Source organism: Mustela putorius, unplaced genomic scaffold, assembly GCF_011764305.1.
Source record: "Mustela putorius furo isolate JIRA1106 unplaced genomic scaffold, ASM1176430v1.1 tig00003988_pilon_pilon_pilon, whole genome shotgun sequence".
In the NCBI taxonomy this organism is placed as follows: Eukaryota; Metazoa; Chordata; class Mammalia; order Carnivora; family Mustelidae; genus Mustela; species Mustela putorius.
In genome coordinates, this window is record NW_025422127.1 from 2,037,391 (window position 1) to 2,061,921 (window position 24,531).

The window sequence follows — 24,531 nt, forward strand, 5'->3', positions numbered from 1 at the left end:
TACTGGGAAAAACAGTAGTTTCTAGGCGATTATTGTTTTTGTCTGTGTCTTTTGTTTGCACTAGAGAATAAGCCAGACATCTCCTCTGCAAGTACCTAACCCGTCCTGGATGCATCCCCAGTCATACCTCGTGCAGCCTCCAGTGAGTGTTCCGGCGTGGGCAGAAGCCAAAGGGGCGGTGTGATGTAAAGAAAAACAGTGGGATCTGACGATAGATGATGTGGGCGCGTGAGCTCTGGCTCAGTCCCTTGTGCAGCCCAGCGGAGTGACCTGAACTGTCAGTTTGTCATTTAGATTTAGAGCACCTGTTTCTGTTGCACAGTTGGGTTGCTTTTCCCCTGTCCTCTCCCAGGACTTTGAAATGTCTGTCTTCAGCGGCCCCGAGAGGCAGAACTCACTGCAGGTCTGTTGGGTGCTGCCAGCGAACCCTGCCCTTTGTTCCTGCCTCCAGGGTTCCGTTCTGCCGCCGGGGATGGATCACCCCATTCCTCTCCAGCCTGCCTCCATGATGGGACCCCTCACCCAGCAGCTGGGGCACCTCTCCCTCAGCAGCCCAGGCACGGTAAAGCGGTATTTCTGACTCCAGACTCTGACGGAGCAAGGAGTACCTGTGCGGTGCTCTGTAGTGGAGATGCCTGTGATCGAGGGTGTCAGCCGCGTCCGTGTCCTGGAAGGCACACTCAGACGCAGAGTAGGAGAGCCACAGAACGTAGCCATTCGGCTCCCGGCTCACTCCTTTTAACTGATCTGCACCTACGAAACTAGACAGTGCTTTGTCTACACAGCAGTTTACCCAGGAGCTCCCACATATTTACTAGAAATCCTTCCCAACATGGTGACAAGAAGAACGTGGTGGGGGGCGCTCAGCAGGCTGCTCCTAGGTCTGCGGCCCTGGCCCCCGCGCGGTGTGCACGCAGGGAAGGAGGAGAAGGAAGGGAAGCCCCGGAGGCAAGCACCGCCCTCCCCCCCCCCCAACTTAAACACCCCTGGAGTGCTCCGGACAAAGCTGTTTGACTCTTCTGGGGATGAGACCTAGGCATCCCTAGATTTAGAGCTCCCGGGTGCTTTAAATATCGCCAGGAGTCCCCTCACTGCTCTGAGCCTGTGGCTGGGTTTCCTTCTAGTACGTGCCAGCGGCCGCCCCCGTGCCCGGAGCTTACCTCTCCCCGTACACCCCCGCGCCTTCTTCCAGTGTTGCATCCGAGGTAAGAGCTCTCGACTCTTTGCTTGGAGGGTAGGAAACATGAACCGAGGTAGCTCTCCCACGCCCCCTTCCGCCACTTGAAGATCTTCCTCTACCGGTGATGCTGCTTCTGGGCTACCGGCAGCTGGTAGGTATGCGGATGAACGTAGGAGGGGAGGACCTCGTCTGCGTCCTTGGACCAGGCCCTTGCTGCTTGAGGCTGGCTGCACTTGACCGTGTCTCGGGAAGAGGCCATGGCGCCCTGGGTGGCCGGGAGGTGATGCTGTGTGCGTGGGGGAGGGGATGGGTCGGGAAAGAAACTCCACCCTGGGTGGGAAGAGACCGAAGGAACATACACCTTGACTCCCCTGCCTGGGCTGTGCTGCAGGAGAGCAGCGGCCAGCAGACTCAAGTGCCAGTGGAGGCTCCCTCAGACCCCGGGCTCTACTCTTTCCAGTTCAACAAGTAGCAGTGGTAAGAGCCCCCCACGGAGGCAGCCAGCCTCTGGTTTATGCCTCCTTTAGGGTTCCTCTCCCCATCTTTGCAGACTTCATCTTTTTCTTGTGCTTTACTGAGCTTTGCAAATACTGCTTTTTTTCTTTTTTGTACAAATTGAAGGTCTGTGGCCATCCTGCTTTCCCTGCTTTGAGCAAGTCTGTCAGTGCCGTTGGCATTTACTCACTTCGTGTCTCTGTGTCACATTTGGGTAATTCTCAAAACAGGTTAAATTGGGGGCGCCTGGGTGGCTCAGTGGATTAAGCCACTGCCTTCGGCTCAGGTCATGATCTCAGTGTCCTGGGATCAAGCTCCGTATTGGGCTCTCTGCTCAGCAGGGAGCCTGCTTCCCCCTCTGTCTCTGCCTGCCTCTCTGCCTACTTGTGATCTCTCTCTCTCTGTCAAATAAAATAAATAAATGGAATCTTTAAAAAAAAAAAAAAAACAGGTTAAATTTGAGGGCGCCTGGGTGGCTCAGTCAGTTAACTGTTATGACCCAGAGTCCTGAGATTGAGTCCCACATTGGGCTCCTTGCTCAGCCGGGAGCCTGCTGCTTCCTCTGCCTCTGTTCTTCCCCATGATCCTGTTCTCTCTCTCAGATAAATAAAATCTTTTTAAAGAAATGTCAATTTTTTTATTGCATTTTTATTGTGATCTGTGATCAGTGAGTTAACAGTGTTAGCAATGAAGTATTTTATTTTATTTCATTTATTTATTTGACAGAGAAAGAGGGAACACAAGCAGACAGAGAAGCAGGCAGAGAGAGAGGGGGAAGCAGGCTCCCTGTTGAGCAGAGAGCCCAATGCAGCAATGAAGTATTTTTGAGTTAAGGTCTTCATATTATATTTTTACACCTATTGCTGTTGCATACCTAATAGGCTACAGTAGAATGTAAACATACTTTTTGTATGCACTGGGAAACCAAAAATTTCATTTGACTTGCTTTATTGTGATATTTGCTCTATTGCAGTGGTCTGGAAGGGAACCCGCCATGTCTCTGAGATGTGCCTGGACAGGTGGACTCTTGGAAAGGCTGATGCTCCCGAACTCCCGGGGGCTGACCGGGATTACAGCCCCGCTGTGGGCCCTGCTAAGGACTAACACTTGGGCAGCATTTTTCACAGGCCTGGTCCTGGAGAAAGAGATCTCTGCACTTGCGCCCTCTGCTTCTGCCTCCATTCCTGGGGCAGCCGGGGGTGGAGGGGGGAACTGTAACTTTGTATGTGTGCTGCATTCAAGGAGATCAAAAGAACTTTTTTCTTTCTTTTGCAAAGAAAGTTTTATATTTTGTTTTTAACTGCAATATACTCTTTCCGTATCCCAAAGAGACATAGTGCCTTGAGCTTCTTCTCATCTTTATGAAAAACAGTTTTTGATGTGTTGGATTTATCTGGGGAGGCTTTAAAATTTTTTGTTATTTCTTAAAAAAAAAAAAAAGTGCAGTGATAGAACATTGATGAGGGAGTCCTACTATGGGCCCTTATGTGGAGTTTAGTTATAGGCTTATTTTGGGGTGTGTGTGTGTGTGTGTGTGTGTGTGTAGGAGAATATACAGACTTTACAAGTTTTGTTTTATAAAACTCTTAGCTCACACATCCCGTCTCTTCTTTACACATTTTATGCCTTCTTTCTCTCATCCGGACTGTTCTTTTTCTCTTTTTATACAGCAGAGCCTGCCTACTTTGCCTTTTTTACAGTTTTTAATTTTGTGAATTTCTTTTTTGAATGAAATTTTGTATAGACTGTTTTGGGGGCTGGGCAAGGAACATGTAGAACACTAAGCAGGCAGTGGAAGGGGCTTTTCCTCCCTCTGCCTAGTCACATCCTGAGAGAAGAGACCAGACTTTGCCTTCAAGCAGAGCTGTGCTGTAGACTTCATTAAAGAGACACTCCCACAGTCTTTGGAAGCCATCCTTGAGCCAAATTTAGATGAAGATTAGGTCTTCCCTGGCAAGTTCCAGAAGGGTGGACTTTCTGACTTCTGACTAATTTTTCTCAGCGCTGAGGCCAGCACCATCTGAGGAAGTGTCTTCTCCAGCCACAGCTTTTCAGGAATCCCCACTTTCCTGTTTCCTGGAGGATCTCCTTTCCTGCCCTGGGTCCTAGGGCCCCTGCCTTCCCCCCTCACGTTGCTGTGCTCAGAGGAGCCTTTGCAGTTCTTCACTCAGGTTCTTTTGGCACTGTGGAAGAGCAGCTGCTTCATCTAGACCAGTGGTTCTCAGGAAGGTGGTTTTTTTCCCCTAGAGGCCACTTGGAAATCTCTAGAGGCGTTTTTGTTTTGTTTTGTTTTGTTTTGTTATGGTCTTGCTTGGGGGTGAGGGCTGTGCGATGCTGGCATTTAGTGGCCGGTGGAGCAGCAAGGATGCTGCCGACCATCCTGCAGGTGCACAGAACAGCCCCAACCCCCGCCCCGACCCCCCAGAGAATTATTTGGCTCCAAATGTCGGTGGTGTCAAGGTTGCGAAACCTTGATGTAGACAGTTTTGTTAGTCCTCTGATGCCAGAGGACTTGGTAAATTCCCACCCTAACCCTGGATGCCCAGTGCCTTTTGATACTCAGTGTAACTGGTTGAGAGAGACAGGACTGGGGTCCTGAATTTTCCCCAGGCTTTGACCTTGGATACCTCCGCATACTGCCTGAGCTGTCCTAGAAAGGCTTGTGCTGTGGTGCCTGTGCCACGGGCACGCGTGCACACATGCACGCACACACAGCAGGGTCAAGGTTGGGGACTGTTCTGTGTTGTGTGCTGTGCCAGGGTGGGAAGGAGAGGAGCTCTCTGTAACTGGCCAAGCAGCCTGCTCTCCCCTGATGTGTTTGGATCCCTTTTCCAGGGAACCAGGACGTCAAAAGTAATGTTCCTTCTTGTGGAAGGCTAACAGGGAGCTAGGACAGGAAAGGGCAATAAACCCCATCTTGTTATTTACAAGGTCGGCAATCCTTTAAAACCTGTATTTTGCTCTTGAACTCTTCCTCCTCCTTCGAGCCCTGACGCTGTGAGGGTGGAGACAGGAGGAAGCCTTCACCCATCTCCTGGAAGCGCAGTATGTGACAGTATGACAGCTCCCCGCAGCTGTCCTCTTCCAATCCCTCCCTCGTGCCCTGGCAGTCCTGCTCCCCTGCACCTCAAGGCCAGGTGTTTTTCACCAGACAGGCAGAGAGCCAAAGAGAGACAATGGAGAAACGGGTGTTGGGGAGGCTGGCTGTCAGGAGAGGAGGGAGAGGATACGGAGGGACAAGAAGCTGAGGTAGCAGTTCTTGGACGTAGAGCTCGCAGCCAGCTTTCCCCTCACTTCACCCACCCCTGAAGTGAGAGTCCCCTGTTCCCTGCCTGTAGACTGCCCTTTTGTACAATCCTGGAGGTAGGGGAGGTGGGTACGGGTAGGGTGTCAAGTGTGAAGGACAGAATTCCCACTATTCATTTTCTCATGGACACTTCCAACCTCAGGAAGGGCTTATCCCTTGTAAAGCAGCCCTAAATCCAGTCACTTTCTAGATGGGTGTGGCTGGGTAAGTGGCTCTTGTTTCCGAGTCTCCGGCCCCAGGAAAGTATACCATAGTGACCTTGAAGAAGAAAACAAATGCAGAATCCTGTTCATTTGATCCCTAGTTTGGAGGAGACTTGCTGGGTGGGCCGTTTAGCAGGATGGGGGCCTCTCAGTGTGGAAATTATTGTTCATATGATGGCTGCCTCTCCTTTGCCTCCCAAAGCTTTTTTTTCCCCTTTAACTTCTTTTTACTCTTGATCCTTTTTTTTTTTTTTAAATGTTCAAATGGCCAGGATTTTGCTCTGTTTTGTTTTAAATAATGGAGTTAACTTTTGTGTGTTCTTCTCATGTGAATCTAACTAGGGATTCTGTTGAATGTTTCTGGTTTGGGCAGGTTAGGGCATGGGACATGATGGGGAGCCTGAAGTTATGAAGTAGTAGTTAATGGCACTGTAGAACTTCTTTTAGTTTTTTTTGGGGGGGGGTATGTTGTTTTCCCCCTAGTTGTTAGCTCATGTCTAACAGTTGCTAACATGAGGGAGTGATTGGGGAAAGGGGAGAAAAGAATGAGGGATGCTTTTTCTCTCATGAAATAGCCTGCTGGTGGCAGTAGTGCCAGTGGATGTGTAGGGGGCCTGGGGCGGGGCTCTTGAGACGCTGTGCTTAGAGGTTTCTCCATTGTCTTCGTGGACCTAAGATCGTACTGTCTGCACGTCACATCCCACCCCCACCCATTACAGATGCTTGTTAACACTCTTAAAAACCTTTGTGTTTTTCTGTTTCCAGTCAAAGTATGTCAGAGTCCTTTCCTCCGATGATCTAATCCTTTCCGAGGCTCAGAGCCTGCTGTCCCGTCTCAGGTCAGTGTTCTTACTGTTCCTTCACGCTGCGAGATGATTTTCAAACCCTAGGCTGATTAGATTTTTCAGAGGAGGGTGTGGGTAGAGGGTAAGGAAGATGTGGGAATGATGATAAGGAGAGATGTTATTTTTTAAGACTGTTGTTAAAGAATTTGAAGAGCTGCCAAGACTCGGAAGCTTGGTGGCTCTGAAGAAGCAAGAGCCCTCAGCAGTAATACATAGGTAGAGGTGGCAGGAGGACATGACACTCCTGGAGGGTGAAGACTAGACCTGCTGCTCTTCCAGCCCTTCCTGGCTTGGGCCGCCTCAGCCCAGCTCCATTCCTCTTTCTTCACTTACTGGTCAGTGAGTTCATTCACCCTGTTGGTGCCAGCGGGGCTCACTCTCTGCTCCTTCAGTGCCGACCAAATTATGGGTTGTCGTTTTGCACTTGAGAGGCCGCTGAATGGAATGTTGCAGGGATCTCTTGACAGTTTAGTCTTTAGGGGTCAGGGGAGAGAAGGAATCATGGCTGCTCTGTTGCGCACGTGCTCCACCTTCTGGGAGAGCAGCAGCACTACACCCTCGAGGGAATATGTTGATCTTACCCAGTGGCAATAAACTGAGGTCAGTGATCAGGTCTAAACTTGTCCCCAGGCTCTGCTAAACCAGCGTCAAGAGATGAGGGTAGGGGTTATGAAAGCCGATGTGTAAGGGCTAGGTGTTCAACTTGTGCCTGCTCACACTGAGTCCTCCTTAGAACAACTACTTGATTTCTGTTCTACCTGCCAAGCATGAGAAGAGCCCTCGTATTTACTCCTTTCATCTCCCACTTTTTTTTAAGGAGGGTCTTCCTTCAGCCAAGGCCAGCCTGTGAGCTGCCATCCTTCTGATCTTTGCTGACCTCAGCAGGGGTGCTCCCCACATGACCGCTCGTGAGAAAGTTAGGTGCCCTCTTGCCCCTTGCCATCACTCTTTCTACCTGCCATAGCTACTCCAAACCTGTACCAGAACTTTTATCCTTGTGGCACATCTACCTCACAATTTCATGGTTCAGCAAGGGCACAGGCATCCGGTGTACCTCTTTGCTTTACTCTGTCCTTCCCTTCATGAATAGGGGCTAGAAAGGGTTCACGATCAAATGGAGATTACTTTTGGTAATCTCTTATTTCTGGGGTGTCGTCTTTGTGACTTTTTGCTCATTACTCCCCTGAGAAGAGTGTGAATTCTTCAGTTAGGTCTCACTGTAGTAAACTTGGGGTGAGGGGGAGGCCATGAATGCTAACTAATGAGGCCTGGGATGCTAACTAATGCTTGGGAGCCACCCCGAGGAACACCATGGGCGCCTACCTTAGAACTTAAAGATTAAGAGAGTTGGCCAGGGGCTGCCATATAGCTGAGAAGGTAAGCAAGTACCAAAGAGAGAGTCTGATTTTTATAGGGCTGGAAGCTGGGGTCCCTGCACCTTATGTCGTCCCTGGAGGGTGGTAAGAATTCTCAGCGTAAGTAAAGAAACTCCTCACGCTGTTACTAGTGTACGTTTTTTGAGTGGTGAGTGCTTTCTTACAGGCACTTACTATCTTGAACAGGAAATATTTAATTTCTACGCACATTTTGTACATTTTTTTTTACCCAGAAGTTTCTCATTTTATACTTTTTCTTATCTATGCCAGTGATACCTACCCTTCTATTCTTCCTTTCTGACCCTTGGTATTTTCATGTTCCTTCCCTACAACTTGGTATGGCTCCAATTTGTCTTATATCAACTTTTGTTTTGAAATAAAACACAACGTCTACCTCCTGGTGTTTTATCCATGGGCGAAGTTGGGAAGTTGGTGATGGGCCCGTATTTGCTACTCTGGTGTCTCACAAGGCAAGAAGTAGGCACTCTGAATGGCACTTTGCTAGCGTGCTGGGAGCACTAAGACCCTGTTCCATCCACATGAGCAGAAATTCTGCCATGGATGCCTCTTATAAGGAAGGGCCAAGTCTGGAGGTTTAGGGATAAACCTTGAAGTTTAGAAGCGATGTTTCTCTCCCTGCCAGCTATCTCCTATACCAAGACAAGTCATACTCATCCTACGACCCAGTCTTCCCCTAAGCAAGTGTGAGAACCTACGTTGAAAGGAAGATAAATACACAAAGAGTCTTTTGAATCTCTATCAAATGTGGTTTTTATTTCAACTGACAAGCACTTTTCTACAGCTGCACTTGTGGAACATCACATGGCAAAAACAGGAGTTTTTTTTTCTCTAGACCTTTTTTTTTTCTTTTTTAAACCTTATTAAAAATGAGATTGGTCCTAAAAATATAGAAAGAAATAAATTTAAATTCACAAAAAACTGTACATTATCAAAAAGTCACTAAAACACCACATTTGGTTATATAAAAAGTCAAGTCCCTTTTCTTGTAAAAGGAACATGGAAACTTGTTGGTGTTGATGGTGTGGTTTCTTCCTGTTACCAGACTGATAGAGGGAGGGGAAACAAAAGGGCAGGGGGTGGGTTTTATTATTTTTTAACCTGCCTTCCCTACCAAATACTCTTATTTGTCAAGAAGAGAAAATCCACCTAGCTCAAGGGGCAGTGAAGATGAGGAAAGAAACAGGAGAAATGGCCCCTTTGATCATGCCCTACCCCCACCCCCCTTTTAAGCCCCAACTTCTTCAGGCGAGGCTAGGACTCCACCCCACCTTAAGAGTGCCTGGTCCCTAGGGAAAAGAGATGGAGCTGGGAGAGAAACACAAAGAAGGAACATGGAGATTTCACTCCCTTGTCCACCCCACCTCCAACAATAAAATTAATCTAGTACATTTTAAACCAGGGAAAACTGCCATGGGGAAAAAAGAAGAGCCCCCAACTATAACAGTTCCAAACGTTTGACTAACACAAACTTTGTTACAGCGCAGTTATTTAGATAAAATATAAATATTTATGCATAATATAAAGTCAATTCAAATATTCTTCAATCCACCTCTTAAAAGCAAAAAAAAAAAAAAAAAAAAAAAAACCAAAAACAAAACAAAAAAACAACCAAAAAACAAAAACAAATAAAATTAAAAGTTTTGAGGTTTATCTGACAGAAAAGGCGACTTTAGAAATAGGCCATGGGAGAGTAGGGGGGCATAAAGGAATAAGAGAGGGGCTGCCCCAGGACCTCCCCACACCGCCCCCCACTCCCTTCAGTGGCTATCCAGTGCTGCCAGAAGTACAAGGAATGCTCCACCTAGCCTGGCACCCCCTCCCCCACCAATGGAACATTTCTTGGACGCCTCAGCTCTCTGCTTGGGCCGGCCAGCAGCCACCTCCCCAGTGCAAGTACCCGTAATCTCTGATGGGAGGGGCTCTGCTGAGCAGGAAAGCAGGGGGGCAGGGGCCCATGGCTGTAGCTGGGAGTTAGCAGCTTTCCTCTCACATGCTGGGGCTTAACTTGGGCATAGTCACATGTAGGGCAGTGGTGGACCCAGAACCCCTCTTTCTACTCTCTTGTGCTCTGGGGGGTCTCTGCTGCTGCTGGGGAAGGGTCCCGGGTATGAAGTAGGTAAGGGAAGAAAAGCACAACTAAACCCACAGAAGCTCATGGGATTAGGAAAAGATCCAGTTCTCTACCCTCTCCCTACAATAGCTTAAGACTCAAAGCCATTGAAAGGAGAGGGAGTTCCTGCTGAAAGATTGCACAGTTTGAAGAGGCTGGAACAGAAATGCCTGGGAGAGAGGAAACAGAGCCTTGTACCCAGAAAAACTGCCCCTGTGGTTTCCCAAGGACAAAAATGTGACGATTTGAAACACTAGGGAAGGTGCGGATAAAAACAGATACCTGGGGACACTGGATGCCATCAAACAGCACAGGGGCACAATCACAGCATCCTCCCTCCCTCCCCCTCTCCCACTCCCTCACATACACTCTCCCCCCAACAGATGCACGCACACAGACAGACAGACACACACACACACACACACATACACACCTCTCTCTGAGGCCAGCTGATTGCTACCTGGCCTCCATCTTGGGAGTGCGCCCAAACTCAGCAGTAGTTGTCCCTGAGGAGTTCCCAAGAGGGAGGTTTAGGTAAGAGGTGGGGAAGGAGGCTGGAAGGCCCAGGGTCCAGGGTGCCTCCCTGCCCTCTCCCCAGCTACTGAGTTTCAAAAAAAGGCTAGAAACTCAGCATGCGAGGAGTATCCAACATTACAGAGGGATAGCTATTGGCAGGAAGATGAGGACAGAAAGAAAGACAGGGACTTCTGAACTTCTTTTTCCTTTGAGGGGAAAAAAGATCTGGGGGGAGAGAAAAGGGCAGAGGAACCCGTACACGATAGTTTTACATTATTGGATGAGAGAAAATCTTAAAAGTAGGGAGAGGAGGGGAAAGGAAAAATTGAGAAAGTGAGAAGCAGGGAAGGGACTGAACATGGAAGCAGCATGTTCAGGGCCCGGTGTCCGGCTCGACACACTTGGGAGTTAAGTCCACTTTACTGGCCGTCACTGCGGGTCCACACACAGTACAGAGTGTTTCTCGGTTTCACACATTCACTAGAACTATTGCTATTGTTAAATAGCCCCAGAATGCTGGGGCACGTACAGGGAAGGAGAAGAAGCTGGGAGGAGTAAGTAAGCAGGGACTTCTTTCCTCCTCATCATTTTAAATTAGGAAATAAAACAGAAAGGAAAAATTCTTTCTTTCTTTCTTTTTTTGGCTTTCAGTCCAGAAGGACCTCATCTCTGCCCCTCTTATTTGAGGAGCAAGAAGAGGAAAGGGAAAAAGGGGTATAGGTAGGGATAAGAGGATGTAGGGCGCTGCCAAGGGTAAGGTCAAAAATCAGGCTGAGATCTCTGACTTGAGTCTGGACCCAAGGCAGCATCAGCAGGTGAGAATGGCAGGGTTTTTTTGTTTGGAGGGCAGGGGGAGATGCCATGAGGCGACTCCCCACCTCCCTTGCCTCACAGATTGGCCTGCTTTCCCTGATAAAACTCCTCCCAGCGGCTCTCGAAGAAGCGGCGCATGATGTGCCCAGCCTTGCCCACTTCCGAGTCATCCTCATTGAAGGTCTGGCAGTTGTCAAAGACCAGGAGTGCATCCGCTGCAAACTCCTCTGAGCTGGTGTACCTGGGCAGGGGGGAGGCAGAGCTATGAGCTGGGGAGTGGGGCTGGGAGAGTCACAGAAGCAACCCAAGAGCCAGGAGACATGCTAATGTCTACTTACCCTCCCCGGAGCAGCCGCTCCCGCATGGTGGAAAAATCCATTGGGTTTTTGATGATGCGCCGGTACCCGCTCACCAAACGTGGGTTCACGGGCTCCAGGAATGGCCAGGCTGCGTCATGGGACTCCATCTCCATCAAGATAATCCTGTCATTAAAGGGAAAGGAATGGCTGCATCTCAGGAAGCAAATCCACTGACCCTTCTCAGCCCTTACTCTGGCAAAGCTAGAGCCAGTTGTATTCAGAATTCATTCAACTCACTCGCAAAACGTGAGATCACTGTGGTGGTTCCGCATGGAGAATCGCCGCCGCTTCGAGGGGGACAACCCTTCTTCTGAGTACCGAGGCACTGCTGGGCTCTCCCGGCCCCTGGAGAGTACCCGGCGGCGACGGCCATCACCCTCCGGGAAGTTCAGCTCATAACTGTTTTTCCGCTTCTGGCCTCGTTTTGGGAAACCAGGCTTCTGAGTGAATCCTCCTTCTACCTGCTGAGGACAGGAGAAGGGTGAGATCAGTAACAGCTGGAGATGTACTCTGCTGGCCCTCCAGATCATTACCATCCCTATCTGTCTAAGCGTGACTGAGGTTTCAAAATACTTCCACGCGTTAGCCAGCATGTGCATCTACTCACACAATCCAATAAGGAAGGTAAAAGGGAAAATACAATCATTCCCCCATATAGAAGCAAGCAAGCAAGGCTACAGAATTTAAGTGAATTGTCCCAAAAAGGACCAGAACCCAACATCTACCCTGGAGCTCTTTCTAAGGGGACACTGAGGCATGGTAGGAAGTGCTGCTAACTGTAGGACTGGTGACAAATGGGATGAGAAAGAAAACCTCTGATTTCTGCTTGGGAGTGAGAATAAGAAAGCAGAAGCCTTACCTGGGCCAAACATACTGCACAGAACCAATCTCCTTCTGGGACAGCCTCCATCTTGGGCCGATGGCAGTAAATGTGGCAGCCACGGTCACATCCATCACAAAGCAGAAGAAACTCATCATTGTCACCCTTCCGGCAGACTAGACAGGTCTGCCAAGGGTATGAGGAGGCAAGGTGAGCCCTCAAGCCTCTGTGACCCCACTGCCCCACTGAGCTGGCTGCCCTCTCAGCCTTCCCAGGCTCTCCCCGTCCTCTTACCACTTTGTTGACCGACTTCTCCCAGGCAATGGACCTCTCCAGCTGACTTAGGCACAAGCACACCTGTGCTGCACTCCGGCACCGCTCAAGTGTCTGGCGCCAGGCCCGAATTCGAGGAGTGATCTCATAGGATCTGGGGGGGGGGCAGGGAAGATGGGAGAGAAAAAGGGTGATCTTTGGATGAGGAGCAGGATCCATTAAATGTATCCCTTCTCCCCAAGACCAAGAATGGGGGTGGGTACTCACATCTCTGTAGTGGTGCACTGGGGGGCACCACTGGGCGTGCTGAGCAAGGCCTTCTCCAGCACGACCTCATGAGCTGGCCAGAGGGGTTCCCGCAGATAACGCCGCTCCACATTCTGCTCCAGAGCAGCCAGGCGCATCACAGCCAGGTCCAGCGGGTTGGTGCTTTTACGCTGGGGTGCCAGTCCTTCCCTACCTCGACCTCGCCAGGTGATATCCTCCTGGGAGTCAGGCAGATGCTCACAGTAGGCCAAGTCTTCACGAGTCGAGTCGGGGCTGGGACATGTCCAGCCCTACAGGTGGGAGAGAGGACAAAACTCATTGTAAAGGAAAAAAAGAAAAAAACCTAGCGTCACAAAAGGCCACTAATGAAGTGGGGACCCAGGGTTTTTCTTAACTGAGTACAAGAGATGACCGTCTCCCCCAACTACTTCCTCTACCCAGGGCCAATCCCAGTGTACCCGAATCTGCAGATCAGAGAGGATAACCCGTTGTTCCAGTTCCTCTACCCACTGAAGCACAGCCAGGTCTGTCTCATAGGTCTTCTCTTTGGGGGACCAGCTCATAATCCCCTCTTCAAAGGCAGGTAGCTGACTAGGCTCAAAGATGGGATCTGAGAACACAGAAGGCAGAGGGAAAGGCCCATCAATGAGACAGCAGCAGTTCAACATTTACCCCTGGGCTCTTTAACTCAGGCAGGGTCAAAGTGCTTATCTTACCAGTGGAGGGCCGTAGGCAGACCTCCTGTAAGAAGTCCCTGTGCTTGTTGAGGTGTTTGTGAAGTGCCTTTTCTCGGATGCCTCGGGGGTGCAGGGCCTTGAGGGTAGCATCCAGGGTCTCAGGATCTTGGATGCACCACCAGCCAGAGCACATCTCTGTGAACAGTTCATACATGTGGGGTGGGGAGTGGGCACCAGCTATGAATCCCATGGCCTGTATCTGTTGCCACTCTTACCCCATGCCTTGTCAAGGGCACTCACCAGGAGGGACAGGCTGGGCTGTCAGCTGGGTTAGATAACGCTGTTCCATCTGTTTGAAGAACTTACTGGGAGGTCTCCCCCTCCGTTTTGGCGGTCCTGCCCCTGTGAGACTCTGTGATGTGCCCCCAGGGTCTCCTATTCGCCTCTTAGAGGCCATCCCAGGCAGGGGAGTAGAAGAGAGCTGTACTGGAGAACAGGGGTTGGCTGCACTGGGTCGACTAATCTGTGAGATGAAACACAAGATGAGGGCATTTGCGGGATTTTTCACAGGCAGCGGAGCCTGTGCCAAGATGAAGTCAATTGCATTCGAAGATTTCTGGCTACTTACTGGCTTGGAGGAGACAGGTTGCTGAGGGGAGAGAGTAGGTTGGTCCTCAGAAACTGCTGGGGGTGGTGTAGGGGCAGCATTGCAAGGCATCTGGGCTAAGCTAAACCAGGGAGCTTGAGAATCAGGGATGGGCTCTGCCTCATCAGGCTCTGGCTCCTCCAAGGGCTGTGATGGGGTTGGGTCCAGTTTTCCAGGGCTGCTGTCAGGTGTGAGGACTGAGCTACTCAGCAGGGAGCCATGGCTCTGAGTCTGGCTCAGCCAAGACAGGAAAGCTGACTGGCTTAGGTCATGCTGGCTCTGACCCAGGGACAAGGGGGAGCCTTCTGGCTCCAGAAACCCATTTTGGGGCTGAGGATGAAGCTGAAGTTGGGGTTGAGGCTGAAGTTGGGGTTGAGGCTGGAGCTGGGGCTCAGCCTGAAGTTGAGGATGAGGCTGAATCTCAGGCTGAAGCTGGGCACTGTGCTGTTCAGAACCCTGGCCCTGGCCAGGGGATTTCAGGTGCCTAGGTTGCAGAGACCCAGGCTTAGTTTTCCGAGGTCGACCTCGGGCCCGGGCAGGAGTACTGGCAGAGGTTCCAGAGCCACCTAACTCCTTCTTCAGGGAGAAGGGGGCTGGGCTGGGTGCTGGATGGGCTGCCACTTTTAAGGAGTCCGTTTCCTGCTTAATCACATCCTCAGGAACTGTAAAAAGAAGTGAAGGGTTTGAAACATACACAGATACAAGGGGAAGGAAAGAGGATGTACAAATGTAGGATATACATTTTCTTTTACTCTTGGACTTAATCCCCCTTTTGAGATTCAGTGGAGAACAGAACTGTCCCACTGAACAAAGCATAGGGGAAAGACACTATTCTCCCAAGTAATCAGAAGCAGCAGCATAAACATATGCTAATGTTTAGTAAGAACCAGATAGGGGCGCCTGGGTGGCTCAGTGGGTTGAGCCTCTGCCTTCAGTTCAGGCCATGATCTCAGGGTCCTGGGATCGAGCCCCACATCAGGCTCTCTGCTCAGCAGGGAGCCTGCCTCCCCACCCCCCTCTGCCTGCCTCTCTGCCTTCTTGTGATCTCTCTCTCTGTCGTAAATAAATTTAAAAACAAAACAAAACAAACAAACAAACAAAAAGAACCAGATAGATGGTGTGCCTGGGTGGCTCAGTCATTAAGCGTCTGTCTTCAGCTCAGGTTATGATCCCAGGGTCCTGGGATCCAGCCCTGCATCGGGGTCCCTGCTCAGTGGGAAGCCTGCTTCTCCCTCTTCCGCTACCCCTGCTTGTGTTCCTGCTCTCACTGTCTCTTTCTCGGTGTCAAATAAATAAATAAAATCTTTAGGAAAAAAATAATCAAATAGATGTTAAATATTATCCTAAGAGTATTAACTCATCCTAATCCTCTTAACAGCCCAAAGAGGCAGACCCACTATTATCATTCCCATTTTATAAATGAAGAGACTGAAGCATACTGTAGGTAGGTGGGAAGTCTCACCCTAGAGTCTGTTCTGTTAACCACAATGCTACACTGATTCTCATAAAATGAAAGAAACCCAAAAAGACTAGACAGAGAAAAAGGAACTGGTTAATTCTGATAGGACTCAATTTAGGCTTCCATGAAACACCTACCTAAGCTCTCCTCTGCTCCTTCCACAAAGATACCAGCCAAATAGGGCAACACCCAGTAGCGGCGTCTGTAGCGGTCCTGACCCAAGGAGACTGCCCGAAGCATCTGGGATGAGTGAAGTAGCTTTTTTCGAAAGAAGAGCTGACGCTGGGTAGGCAGTGGAAAGAGAAGTAAAAAACACATTTCCAAGGAGTGACTCCATCCAGTCAGTATATGGGGGTTGGGCAATGGCTCTCAGCTTCCCTATAAAATTGGTATCATCTGGGGCCCAACTCACAAGGTGATAAATCCTCTCCCAGCCCACATCTCTACCTCCTGGGAGGTTAGAAGAACAGTACCTTGCTCAGTTTTTCTATCTGGCGCTCTAGCTCTGGGATGCTTGATGCTATGGCATCAACCTGGAGAAAAAACAAATAAACAATGAAAGAGAATTATTCAATTCAAGAAAGAGAAATAACCTATTTCCAACTCCCACTGTCCTCAGTGTGGGGCTAGTACCTCTCCATCTCTTCGACCCCTACGGCCATGGACAGTTGCTACAGTCTCTTCCTCATCATCTTCTTCCATACCACTGGTCTCCTCCATGATGCGAGAGCTACGCCTCCGCCCCAGGCCCTCCTCTGGCCCTTGCATCTCTACCTCAGGCCGCCCAGTTCGCTTGGCCAGAGCAGTTTTTAGTCTTAAAACAGATGAAGGGGAAAATTGGTGAGGAGCAGGAGAGACTGCCACAAAAGGAACACCTGGAATCTAAACCATCCTGAGCCCTGGGGTAAGGTCCCAACTCAGTGGGGAGTCTACAGGCATGTGTTCCAGGCACAAGCTCTGGCTATGTTTCACCCTTTCCTCTCTAGGCCCTACCCTCTGTCCCATTCCTACCTCCGGAGCCGGCCTTCAACAATCCACTTATTTTTTCTGTAGCTGGACATACTCTCCAGAGTCTTGTCGATCTCACTGCAGAGGAACAGGTTATGAGATTTTGAGGTATAAGTGGTAGCACCAACAAAAAAGGGAGGCTCAAGGGTAAAGGGGCTGCAGCTGAATGGTACTTTCATTCTAGGGCCCAGGCTGGATAAATGGCAGAGGAAGGCTTAGATTCTCCCCAGGAAAGTACTAAGATCCAGTTCCCAAGTCGCTCTAGCATCCAGAGCATGGCAGTGCACACACATCACTGCCAGGACTTCTGGATGGCTAAACCCTTCTCCCTCCCATTCTGCCCAAGGCATACAGTAACCATCACCCCAGACCCTCACTTGATGATGAGGGTCGAGCCATTGAGCTCATGCACAAGGAAGGCCAAGACAGCAGCTTTCTGTTGCGGGGGCTGGGCCTGAAAAGGCTGGGTACGCAGGTTATCACAGAGGGCAGGCTCCACTCCATATGCCATGAGGAAGCAGCGCAGGATCTCAGACACATTGTCTCTTGTCAGTGGGATCTCGGACACCTTCTCCCCCAAAATCTTTAAGGACTGTTGGAGGAGAGCAGAATGGAAGTTAGGAGAAAAAGTGGAACAACACAGGCTAGGTGAATCTGGAACAAGAAAATACACTAGGAGAAACTACGGGTGAAAAGAACCAAGTATGAAAAGTGCTAACACATTATGAGAAAAGACAAAGGGAAGGTACAAAAGAAAAGGAGTAAAATAAAGGAAAATGAACAAAATAAGCAGAGGGAAGTCAGGAAGAAAAACAAAAGGGAAAAAATATAAGGAAAACAGAAATAGGAAGAAACCAGATCTCCTTTCACTTGTCCTGATCAGTTCAGGGAAAGACTTTTATGTTTATGTGTTTAACTTAGAGAGAAAGCACACCTGAGACACAGCCCCAGAACCCAGGCACTCCCAACCTGCCTGGGGAAGGCCCTCACCTGACAGTAAGAGGGCAGGCCGGGATCATAGAGCGCAGCCTTCAGGAGCCGCACCAGCAGATCCTGCACCTCACCCAGGCTGTCGCCTTGACACAGGAGTCCCTCCTGCAGGACCCCCAGGCTGGGTACATCTTTGGCAGGGTCAAAGCCTAGCACCTTGCCGAAGCTGTGCAGGAATTCCACGATGGTCAAGCAGTCTGAGAAGGCCCCACTGGGCAGGATCAGACCAGGGATTCGGGAGAAGTCAGGTAGGGGCTGTAAGAATGAAAGTGGTAGGGCTGTCAGACACACCTGAAGGCAAGCGTCTGGGTATCTAGGAGGTTCTTCTTTTAGTGGCAGTATCTTCGTAACTGGCCCTCCAGGACCCAGGGACCCAGGACCTGTTATTCTCCCCTCACTACCTGGTGATCAGTCAGACACATATCCTCCGTGGGCTTCTTCATCTCCTCCAAGATCATCTGCTGCCTCTGCCGCTCCTCCAAGCGCCTCTGCATGGCCAGCGTTTTATCAGCTTTACAGGCTGACTTGCCTTTGGCCACTTCCTCCTTTTCCTTCATTTTTACTTTCTCCTTCTTCTCCCTTTTCACTTTTTCCTTCAGTTTTTCCTGCTTTGTCTTTACCTTCTCCTTCTCAGCCTACTCACCCAAAGGAGAGAGGGATGAAACATTCCATAAAGATTCCAGTCACCACCCTTCCCTGGTCCCCCTCCTCCCACCTGAGAGCCCAAAAGCGTGGCTATAAAACAAGACCAACTCACACATGTCTTGCAAAATCAGTTTGGTGACTTCAAAGTTATACTTGTGTGAACATGCACCTACCTTGGATTTCTTCTTAGCTTCCTTCTGCTTTAAGCTCTTGGTCTCTTGTTTCCGCTTGTTTCTGGCCTGTAAACCATAAGGGAAGTCATTTCTCCTCAAACTCTGAAAGCATCTCTGCTTGGGCTAGGATTAAAAAACAGACAAGGGTGCTGGGGAGGAGAGGTGAGAGATGGGATGAGGGGTTGGCAATGGATCAATTCTCTCACCCTGGAGATGCCCACATGATTCTTGAACAAGCCCAAATCTCTAAATCAAACCCATCCCCCCCAATTCCAGGTAATGAAGAAGGTACACTGCCACATGGGGGGAGGTGGGGAGATGGGAAGGTGGTAAATGTGGGAGAAGGAAGAAATGACGAAGCCAACTGTAGGAAAAGTTAACCCGCTGTATAATCTCTCTGATGTCCCTCACCTGCCCTTGGATAGTAGACTGACATTCTCCTCGTACCTTCTGCTTCATCTTCTTCTTGATTTTACTCATCTTTGCTTTATCCTCCTCATTCAGTGTTTCTGTGAGGGCAGAAAGAAAAATGAAGAGTAAGGCAGACTGATCTCCGGCATTCAGAGCAGCACACGCCTGTCACAAAGCTGACTGCCCTAAGCAGCTCCCTGAAGAATCTAGTTTCGTTTTTTGGTATACATAATAATATGTTGGGGAGAAAAATGTTGAAGAGACACCTGCTGTGGGGCAGCACAAAGAACTCAAAAATCTCCTGCCCAGAAGTCCCAGCCCCTGGAACAGATTAGACTCCTTTAGAAGGGCTCTTAGAGGACACAACGGCAGAACAGCCTGGTAACCTGTCTCTTTCCCAGGCTACCCAGCAGAGGCAGCAACCCACAGACTGATTTCAGAGCAGAGAAAGAAAACAAAACCAAACTGCCAGGGAAAAAGGGTGGTCTCCAAAGTTGAAAGCACCAATTAAAAAGAATGTGCCAGAAAGTAAGAGCTCAAATAATGGACACCTCAGTAGAATCAGATCAGCACTGACATTGTTTATGCTCAGCTCTTATGCCTTGCTCTACCAAAATGTGTAAGTTCCTCTGCTTTTCGAAAACAATACAGTGTTTTAGAATTGATGTTTTTGATAGGATAGTACTTATTCTATTCTGGCATGGACACACCACCACCACCATGTCCATAGAGCAACCCTCTAAATTAGATAGATACGATCTACAGATAACCCAGCATAGGCTTCTAGTAAAGTATAAATGCCTTGCTCCAGGTCATACCATCAGAATGTGGCAGAGCTGGAACTCTGAATAGGAGTCAGAATAGGAGTCAGAAGATTCTGAACAGGAGTCAGAAGAGGCCAATTTTTTTCAAATTCTTTCACTATGTCAGGATAAATGTAATATTTGCTGAAAAATTATACATTTACTACCTGTCTACGCATTAAAACAGCGTCAATTATCTTTGGATTCAGATGTGAATTCTGAACCTCCATGATGGTAGCAATGAGTATAGTAAAAGTGCACAACCCAAACCAACAAGCCAAGTTGCTGAAAGATGATAGGAAAGGACATGGAAGCCCTCTCTTCTCCTATCAACATCTGGGGACCTCCCAAGGCTCCACGAGTTAGAGCAATTTAAGGAAAAAGGTTGTTGAAGTACCACAAAAATGCTGGGAGGGTGGTACTGCTTTCTAAAGAGGGGAAGGTGATTCAGATTCATTCTGTCCAGATAATTAATGTCAGTCATGTTCGTGGGAAACCAAGGCATTAGTAATTCCTCAACATTTCCAAAACTTCAGGGGCATCCAGGTGTCTCAGTGGGTTAAGCATCTGCCTTTAGCTCAGGTTATGAGCTCAGGGTCCTGGAATCAAGCGGGGATTTGGGCTCCCTGCTCAGTGGGGAGTGTGCTTCTCCCTTTCCCTCTCCCTCTGCTCATGCTCTCTCACTCTAATAAATAAATAAAATCTTTAAAAAAAAATAGTAAAAAATAAAACCACATTTCCAATACTTCACAGAGCAAGCAGAATCCTAAAATAAGAGACATCGGTGTACCTTGGGCCTCCAGTTTCTTTAGGAGGCGGTTATCTGTCTTATTCAGCAGCTCAGCGATTTTGACCTTGGGTGGCCGACCTCGTCCCCGTTTCACCTTGGGGACTTCCTTAGTCTTGGCCTTCTCAGTGTTTCGAGGTCGGCCCCGTTTCCCGGTAATTGCCTGAATCCTGGATGGGATCTCCTCTGCTGAAAGCTGTACCCACTGTAAGCCCTAAGGTAATGAAGAAGACTATTAAAACGTGAGGGTGCAAGCCACCATAGCCTCTTAATCATTCAATGTCCCAGAACCTCCAAACCGCACAAGAAGCTACAGCCTCCCCCACCAACTCCTTCTCAGAAACAAAAGCGTATTTAACCCTGGGATGTGCACCTCTGGCGTGTCTCTCTCTTCAAAGAAATCTCCAACAGGCATACGGGGACTGAAACTGAAGTGCTCACGACGGACATTGTGTACCACATTGCGGCTCAGGTACTAAAAAGGAGGAGGCAAAGTGGCATTGATTGATGAAGTCACAGCCCTATCATGCCTTTGTCCAGCAAGAGCACAAACAGAACAGCCCAAAGAGCAGAAAATGGTAGCCTGTTGCCACTGGGCCCAAGAAAAGTGTCTGTGTTTCCGTTAAGATGCCCACGAAAGCTACATTACCTTGATCACTTCTGGAAACTGTTTCATCCTCTTCCCACAGGGACCATAATACCATGTTTCCCCTTGCCATCGGTGGCTGCCCTTCTTGATGCGCACCTCTCTCCGCCACCTGCCAGAGAAGCACACGTGCCCTGCCGCCAGGTCACACCCCTACCCATGGTCAAGCCAACCCAGGAGCCAAGCCCACAGAGATGACCCTCCCAGAATCTATCGACTAGAACTGCATGTAGATGCAAACACAGCATGAGACACAAGCTTGGCTGGAAAGCAGGCAGGAGCTCTGCAAATCCCTCAGGGCCTGGGGGCGGGGAACAATACATAAAAATGCACAGGCCAGAAAGACCTTCACCCTACATTTATAAAGTCAGTGTGATGAGCAGCCAGGAACCCCCTCCCTGATGCCATTCAAGGCAATAGCTGGGTTTCCAATTATGAGGACGAAGGCGATGAAGACTTGAGGAAATAAAAGCAGAAAAGACAGAGGGTGGGGACGCAAGCAGAAGAGTAAACTTGCTGCTGACTCCATAAAATGACTTTGTAGGCCAAGGTTTAGTAAGAACTCTGTGTTCTGAGAAAGATTATTCTAAGACTAAGCCTTATCTTTCTCTCAAAACGTTAAGCAGAACTCAAACTTGGTGACCACAAGTAGCCTAGAGGGGTGGGGGTGGGGACAATCAGGAAGGCAGTCACATTCTTAGGAGGCCCTTGGTGTCAACTGGCTTGCTCATTCTGGTCACATATTGTTCCTGTCCTTACCTCTCTAAACAGCATTAAAAAAAAAAAAAAAAAAAAAAATCCCAATTCATCAGGACTGAGCCACCCCGCAACTCACTGCTATCCCTTCTCTAAGCATATAAAACAAGTCAGCTAATTTGGATATCTGAGCTCTAGGGTGACCAGCTGGGTTTGGAAAAGATAACAGCTGCAGCCCCTGGAGCAAGAACCCGAGTGGCCACAAGATGAGGAAAGAATAGGTGAGGGGAGGCAGATCCTGGGAGAAGGAGGAAAGCCTAAGGACCTCAGGCGTTATCATTGCAGATAACTGTCCTTTAATCCATTCTTGCCTAGCCCATTCCTCTCCATCTCTTGTGAGATGACCTCTCTTCCCTTCTTCCTAGAGTCATTCATTAAATTTGTCAAGGTCAATGCATGTAGCAAACTAGAGCATTTACCCATGTTGGAGGGGAAGACGAACTTCTTCTGGGGTAGCAATACGTCTCCTCAGGACATCACCTTGGGAGGAAGAGAAGGGATACCCAACTTAAGAATTCAAGCAAAAGTGAAACAGGCCACCGAGAAGGGCTAAATGCCACACAGGACAGAAACTTTTCTTTAAACTGGCTAGGAATGGAACAGAATCTGGACACTCACCATTACCAGAAGTAGTGACTCCGTCTCCAGTGATCTCTTCCAGGTCAGTGGTGGTTTCAGGGAAGGTGCTGACATCCTTATCTGCTGAGGAGGCTGCTGGGAGGACAGATACTGGGGAAACTGCAGGGGACACTTTTGGGGAGGTCACTGGGGAGCCTGTCAAGGAGACTTCTGAGGAGACTGGTGGGAGAGCTGCTGAGGAAGTTGGAGAGACAGCTGGGAAGGCTGCTGGGGAGATGGCTGGGGAAATTTCCGGGGAGACTGCTGGCGAAACCACTGGGGAGACTTCTGGAGAGATTTCTAGGGAGGCTGCTGGCGAAACTGCCAGGGAGATTGCTGGGGAGGCTGCTGGCGGAACTGCTGGTGAAGTTGCTGGATGGAGCTGAATTGTGGATGACTGGTCAGAGGCTGGCTGGGTCAGAGGTGGTGGGAAGTCTGAAGCCTGAGTCTCCATTTCTTCCTGTTCTGCATCACTACCATTATTCAGGTCAAAGCTATTATCTAGAATCCAAAGGGACAAGATAGGTAAGGAAAAATGGTGTCCTACAAAGCAAGAGAATCTACTCAGTCAACCTGGACTAAGCTAAACAGAGTTACTTAGAGGGCTTTTCCCTAGGGTGGAAAACATGAAGTAGCCTCTGGCTGTCCTCCCCAGCCATTCATGAAGGTTAAAGGGTAAAACTGCTAGTTCACTGTGTGAAGTACCTTTTACCTGGAGCCAGTAAGGCTTTTGACCTCCTTTTTCCTGCAAACTCCAAGTCCCACAAGTTCTGGGCACAGGATAGACAGAAGTCAGAGTGAGCAGCCTGTGCCTTTTTTAGTCCCACGATAGCCCCCTCAGTTCCCAGTAAGACGCCCACCCCTAATACCCTAAGTATGGAACTGGTTCTCTCACCTTTTCTCAGGCCAAAGACTCTCTATCCTACCTCTCTTCACTCACCTTGCAGGACAGACTCTCCAAGGACAGGTGGAGAGGTTGGGCTGGCAAAGATAGAGGCTGAAGTTTGACTGTCATCTGCCAGGAGACTGAAGGCAGTGGCATTATTGAGGGAAGGGCAATCAAGGGCAGAAATCACAGGGCTGTCTTCAAGAGGCAGCTTGTCCTCCACACCCATCAGCTCCGTGTCATCTATACCATAGAGTCCTCCACTCACTGGCTCTTCAAGAGGTGGAAAAATCAGAAAACAAGATTTAAGAAATACTGGTCTCACTATATCCCAACTCTAGTCAGTCCTTGTTGTGTGGAGGAGTTCTTTCTAATGTTAAATTAAGGAAATCTTACAGCTTTCTCCCTGAAACAGTGAAGTGACCAGGCTATAGGGATTGTAAAACCTTAAAACAGAAATGAAGGGAAAAACACTGGCTCTATAACAACCCACAGACCAACACAAAATTCTAGCATCCATCATAAAACAGGCCTTTCTTATTATTTCAGTGGGGTAAAAGGTAATTGTTCACTGGCACAGTTAGTGAGATAGTTAGAACCCAAACAGCCCAACTATGTGGTAATAAGTCCTTATCCAGTGAATTATTACAGCCCAGGGCTCCAGGCCAAAAGGAACATTGGGAGAAAACCTGGGAAATGAACCAACTGAGCTCAGAGTGCAGTTGGCCTAGTCAGCCAGTGGGATGAAACTGTAGTTGGCCACAGGATTATCTGGAGGCCCCAATGCCCTGGATTCCTCAATACTTCCCTGGTTTACTATCCCTTCTAGGTGATAGAAGTTGGCTACCTTTTGCATGGACAAATTGAAGGGAGCCAGCTTCTAAGCCTACCTGGTGCCAGGGGGTTGAAGGGCTCCAGAGAGACTTCACTGAGGATTGGAGTGTCTTCCAGTTGATCAGGAAGATGTGAAGGATCATCTAAGCAGCTCACTGTGGGGTCAGGGACCAAGACTGAGACCTCTTGGTGTAATGATTCCACAGAAGGGACAGAGCCATTGTAGCCACATATCTTCAGTTCTAGGAAATCCCAGAAAAGAGCAAAAGTCATAATCAGTGCCTTCAACTGGTTCATTCAGCTACAGCAGGCAGTCAGTCTTTGCTAGTGGGATGTTCATTCTTCAGTGAGTCTAAGTACCAGTACTATGTTGGGTTCCAATCATACCAAAATACTCTAGTGAGCAATACAATAAAATCCTGTAGCAGGTAAAGAGAGGAGAAAGGAGAGCAGGGTCTGAGACAAGAACCGCATCATGTTCTTAGGTACTTCCCCTATCCAAGAGGAAAAGGTGGTAAACAGAGAAATTATCCTATAGTTTTATAACCATTTATCTATTTTGAGGGAAAAGAGGAGAGGGACTGTCACACGTACCAATGCTAACAAC

At 49.0% G+C, this 24,531-nt stretch overlaps 2 protein-coding genes across 21 annotated transcripts in view; one reads left to right on the forward strand and one right to left on the reverse strand.

Annotated features, from left to right (window-relative positions):
* RBMS2 (RNA binding motif single stranded interacting protein 2) overlaps window positions 1–7,799 on the forward strand; it is an 80,806-nt gene extending 73,007 nt beyond the window's left edge. For 10 of the 14 annotated variants that reach the window (XM_045071854.1, XM_045071853.1, XM_045071858.1 and 7 more), the window contains 5 exons: window positions 65–142; window positions 452–557; window positions 1,125–1,205; window positions 1,572–1,657; window positions 2,649–7,799. In XM_045071854.1, the coding sequence (XP_044927789.1) occupies window positions 65–142; window positions 452–557; window positions 1,125–1,205; window positions 1,572–1,657; window positions 2,649–2,975 (678 nt within the window). In that variant the 3' untranslated portion in view covers window positions 2,976–7,799. Of the gene's footprint in view, window positions 1–64; window positions 143–451; window positions 563–1,124; window positions 1,332–1,571; window positions 1,658–2,648 lie in introns of those variants that run through there. The other 4 variants (XM_013046138.2, XM_004773145.3, XR_006604294.1 and 1 more) reach the window with 3 other exon arrangements.
* A 360-nt stretch (window positions 7,800–8,159) lies between these two features.
* BAZ2A (bromodomain adjacent to zinc finger domain 2A) overlaps window positions 8,160–24,531 on the reverse strand; it is a 34,510-nt gene continuing 18,138 nt past the window's right edge. For 5 of the 7 annotated variants that reach the window (XM_004773146.3, XM_004773148.3, XM_013046133.2 and 2 more), the window contains 26 exons: window positions 23,981–24,166; window positions 23,145–23,363; window positions 22,205–22,705; window positions 22,006–22,066; window positions 20,834–20,942; window positions 20,558–20,659; window positions 20,188–20,398; window positions 18,595–18,692; window positions 18,184–18,249; window positions 17,767–18,000; window positions 17,366–17,620; window positions 16,753–16,967; window positions 16,379–16,453; window positions 16,001–16,181; window positions 15,841–15,900; window positions 15,505–15,649; window positions 13,891–14,570; window positions 13,563–13,785; window positions 13,302–13,457; window positions 13,044–13,195; window positions 12,586–12,875; window positions 12,340–12,472; window positions 12,085–12,231; window positions 11,463–11,689; window positions 11,205–11,348; window positions 8,160–11,107 (listed from right to left, as the gene is read on the reverse strand). In XM_004773146.3, coding sequence (XP_004773203.1) covers window positions 10,942–11,107; window positions 11,205–11,348; window positions 11,463–11,689; window positions 12,085–12,231; window positions 12,340–12,472; window positions 12,586–12,875; window positions 13,044–13,195; window positions 13,302–13,457; window positions 13,563–13,785; window positions 13,891–14,570; window positions 15,505–15,649; window positions 15,841–15,900; window positions 16,001–16,181; window positions 16,379–16,453; window positions 16,753–16,967; window positions 17,366–17,620; window positions 17,767–18,000; window positions 18,184–18,249; window positions 18,595–18,692; window positions 20,188–20,398; window positions 20,558–20,659; window positions 20,834–20,942; window positions 22,006–22,066; window positions 22,205–22,705; window positions 23,145–23,363; window positions 23,981–24,166 — 5,036 coding nt within the window. In that variant the 3' untranslated portion in view covers window positions 8,160–10,941. The remainder of the gene's footprint in view (window positions 11,108–11,204; window positions 11,349–11,462; window positions 11,690–12,084; window positions 12,232–12,339; window positions 12,473–12,585; window positions 12,876–13,043; window positions 13,196–13,301; window positions 13,458–13,562; window positions 13,786–13,890; window positions 14,571–15,504; window positions 15,650–15,840; window positions 15,901–16,000; window positions 16,182–16,378; window positions 16,454–16,752; window positions 16,968–17,365; window positions 17,621–17,766; window positions 18,001–18,183; window positions 18,250–18,594; window positions 18,693–20,187; window positions 20,399–20,557; window positions 20,660–20,833; window positions 20,943–22,005; window positions 22,067–22,204; window positions 22,706–23,144; window positions 23,364–23,980; window positions 24,167–24,531) is intronic. The other 2 variants (XM_013046131.2, XM_013046129.2) reach the window with 2 other exon arrangements.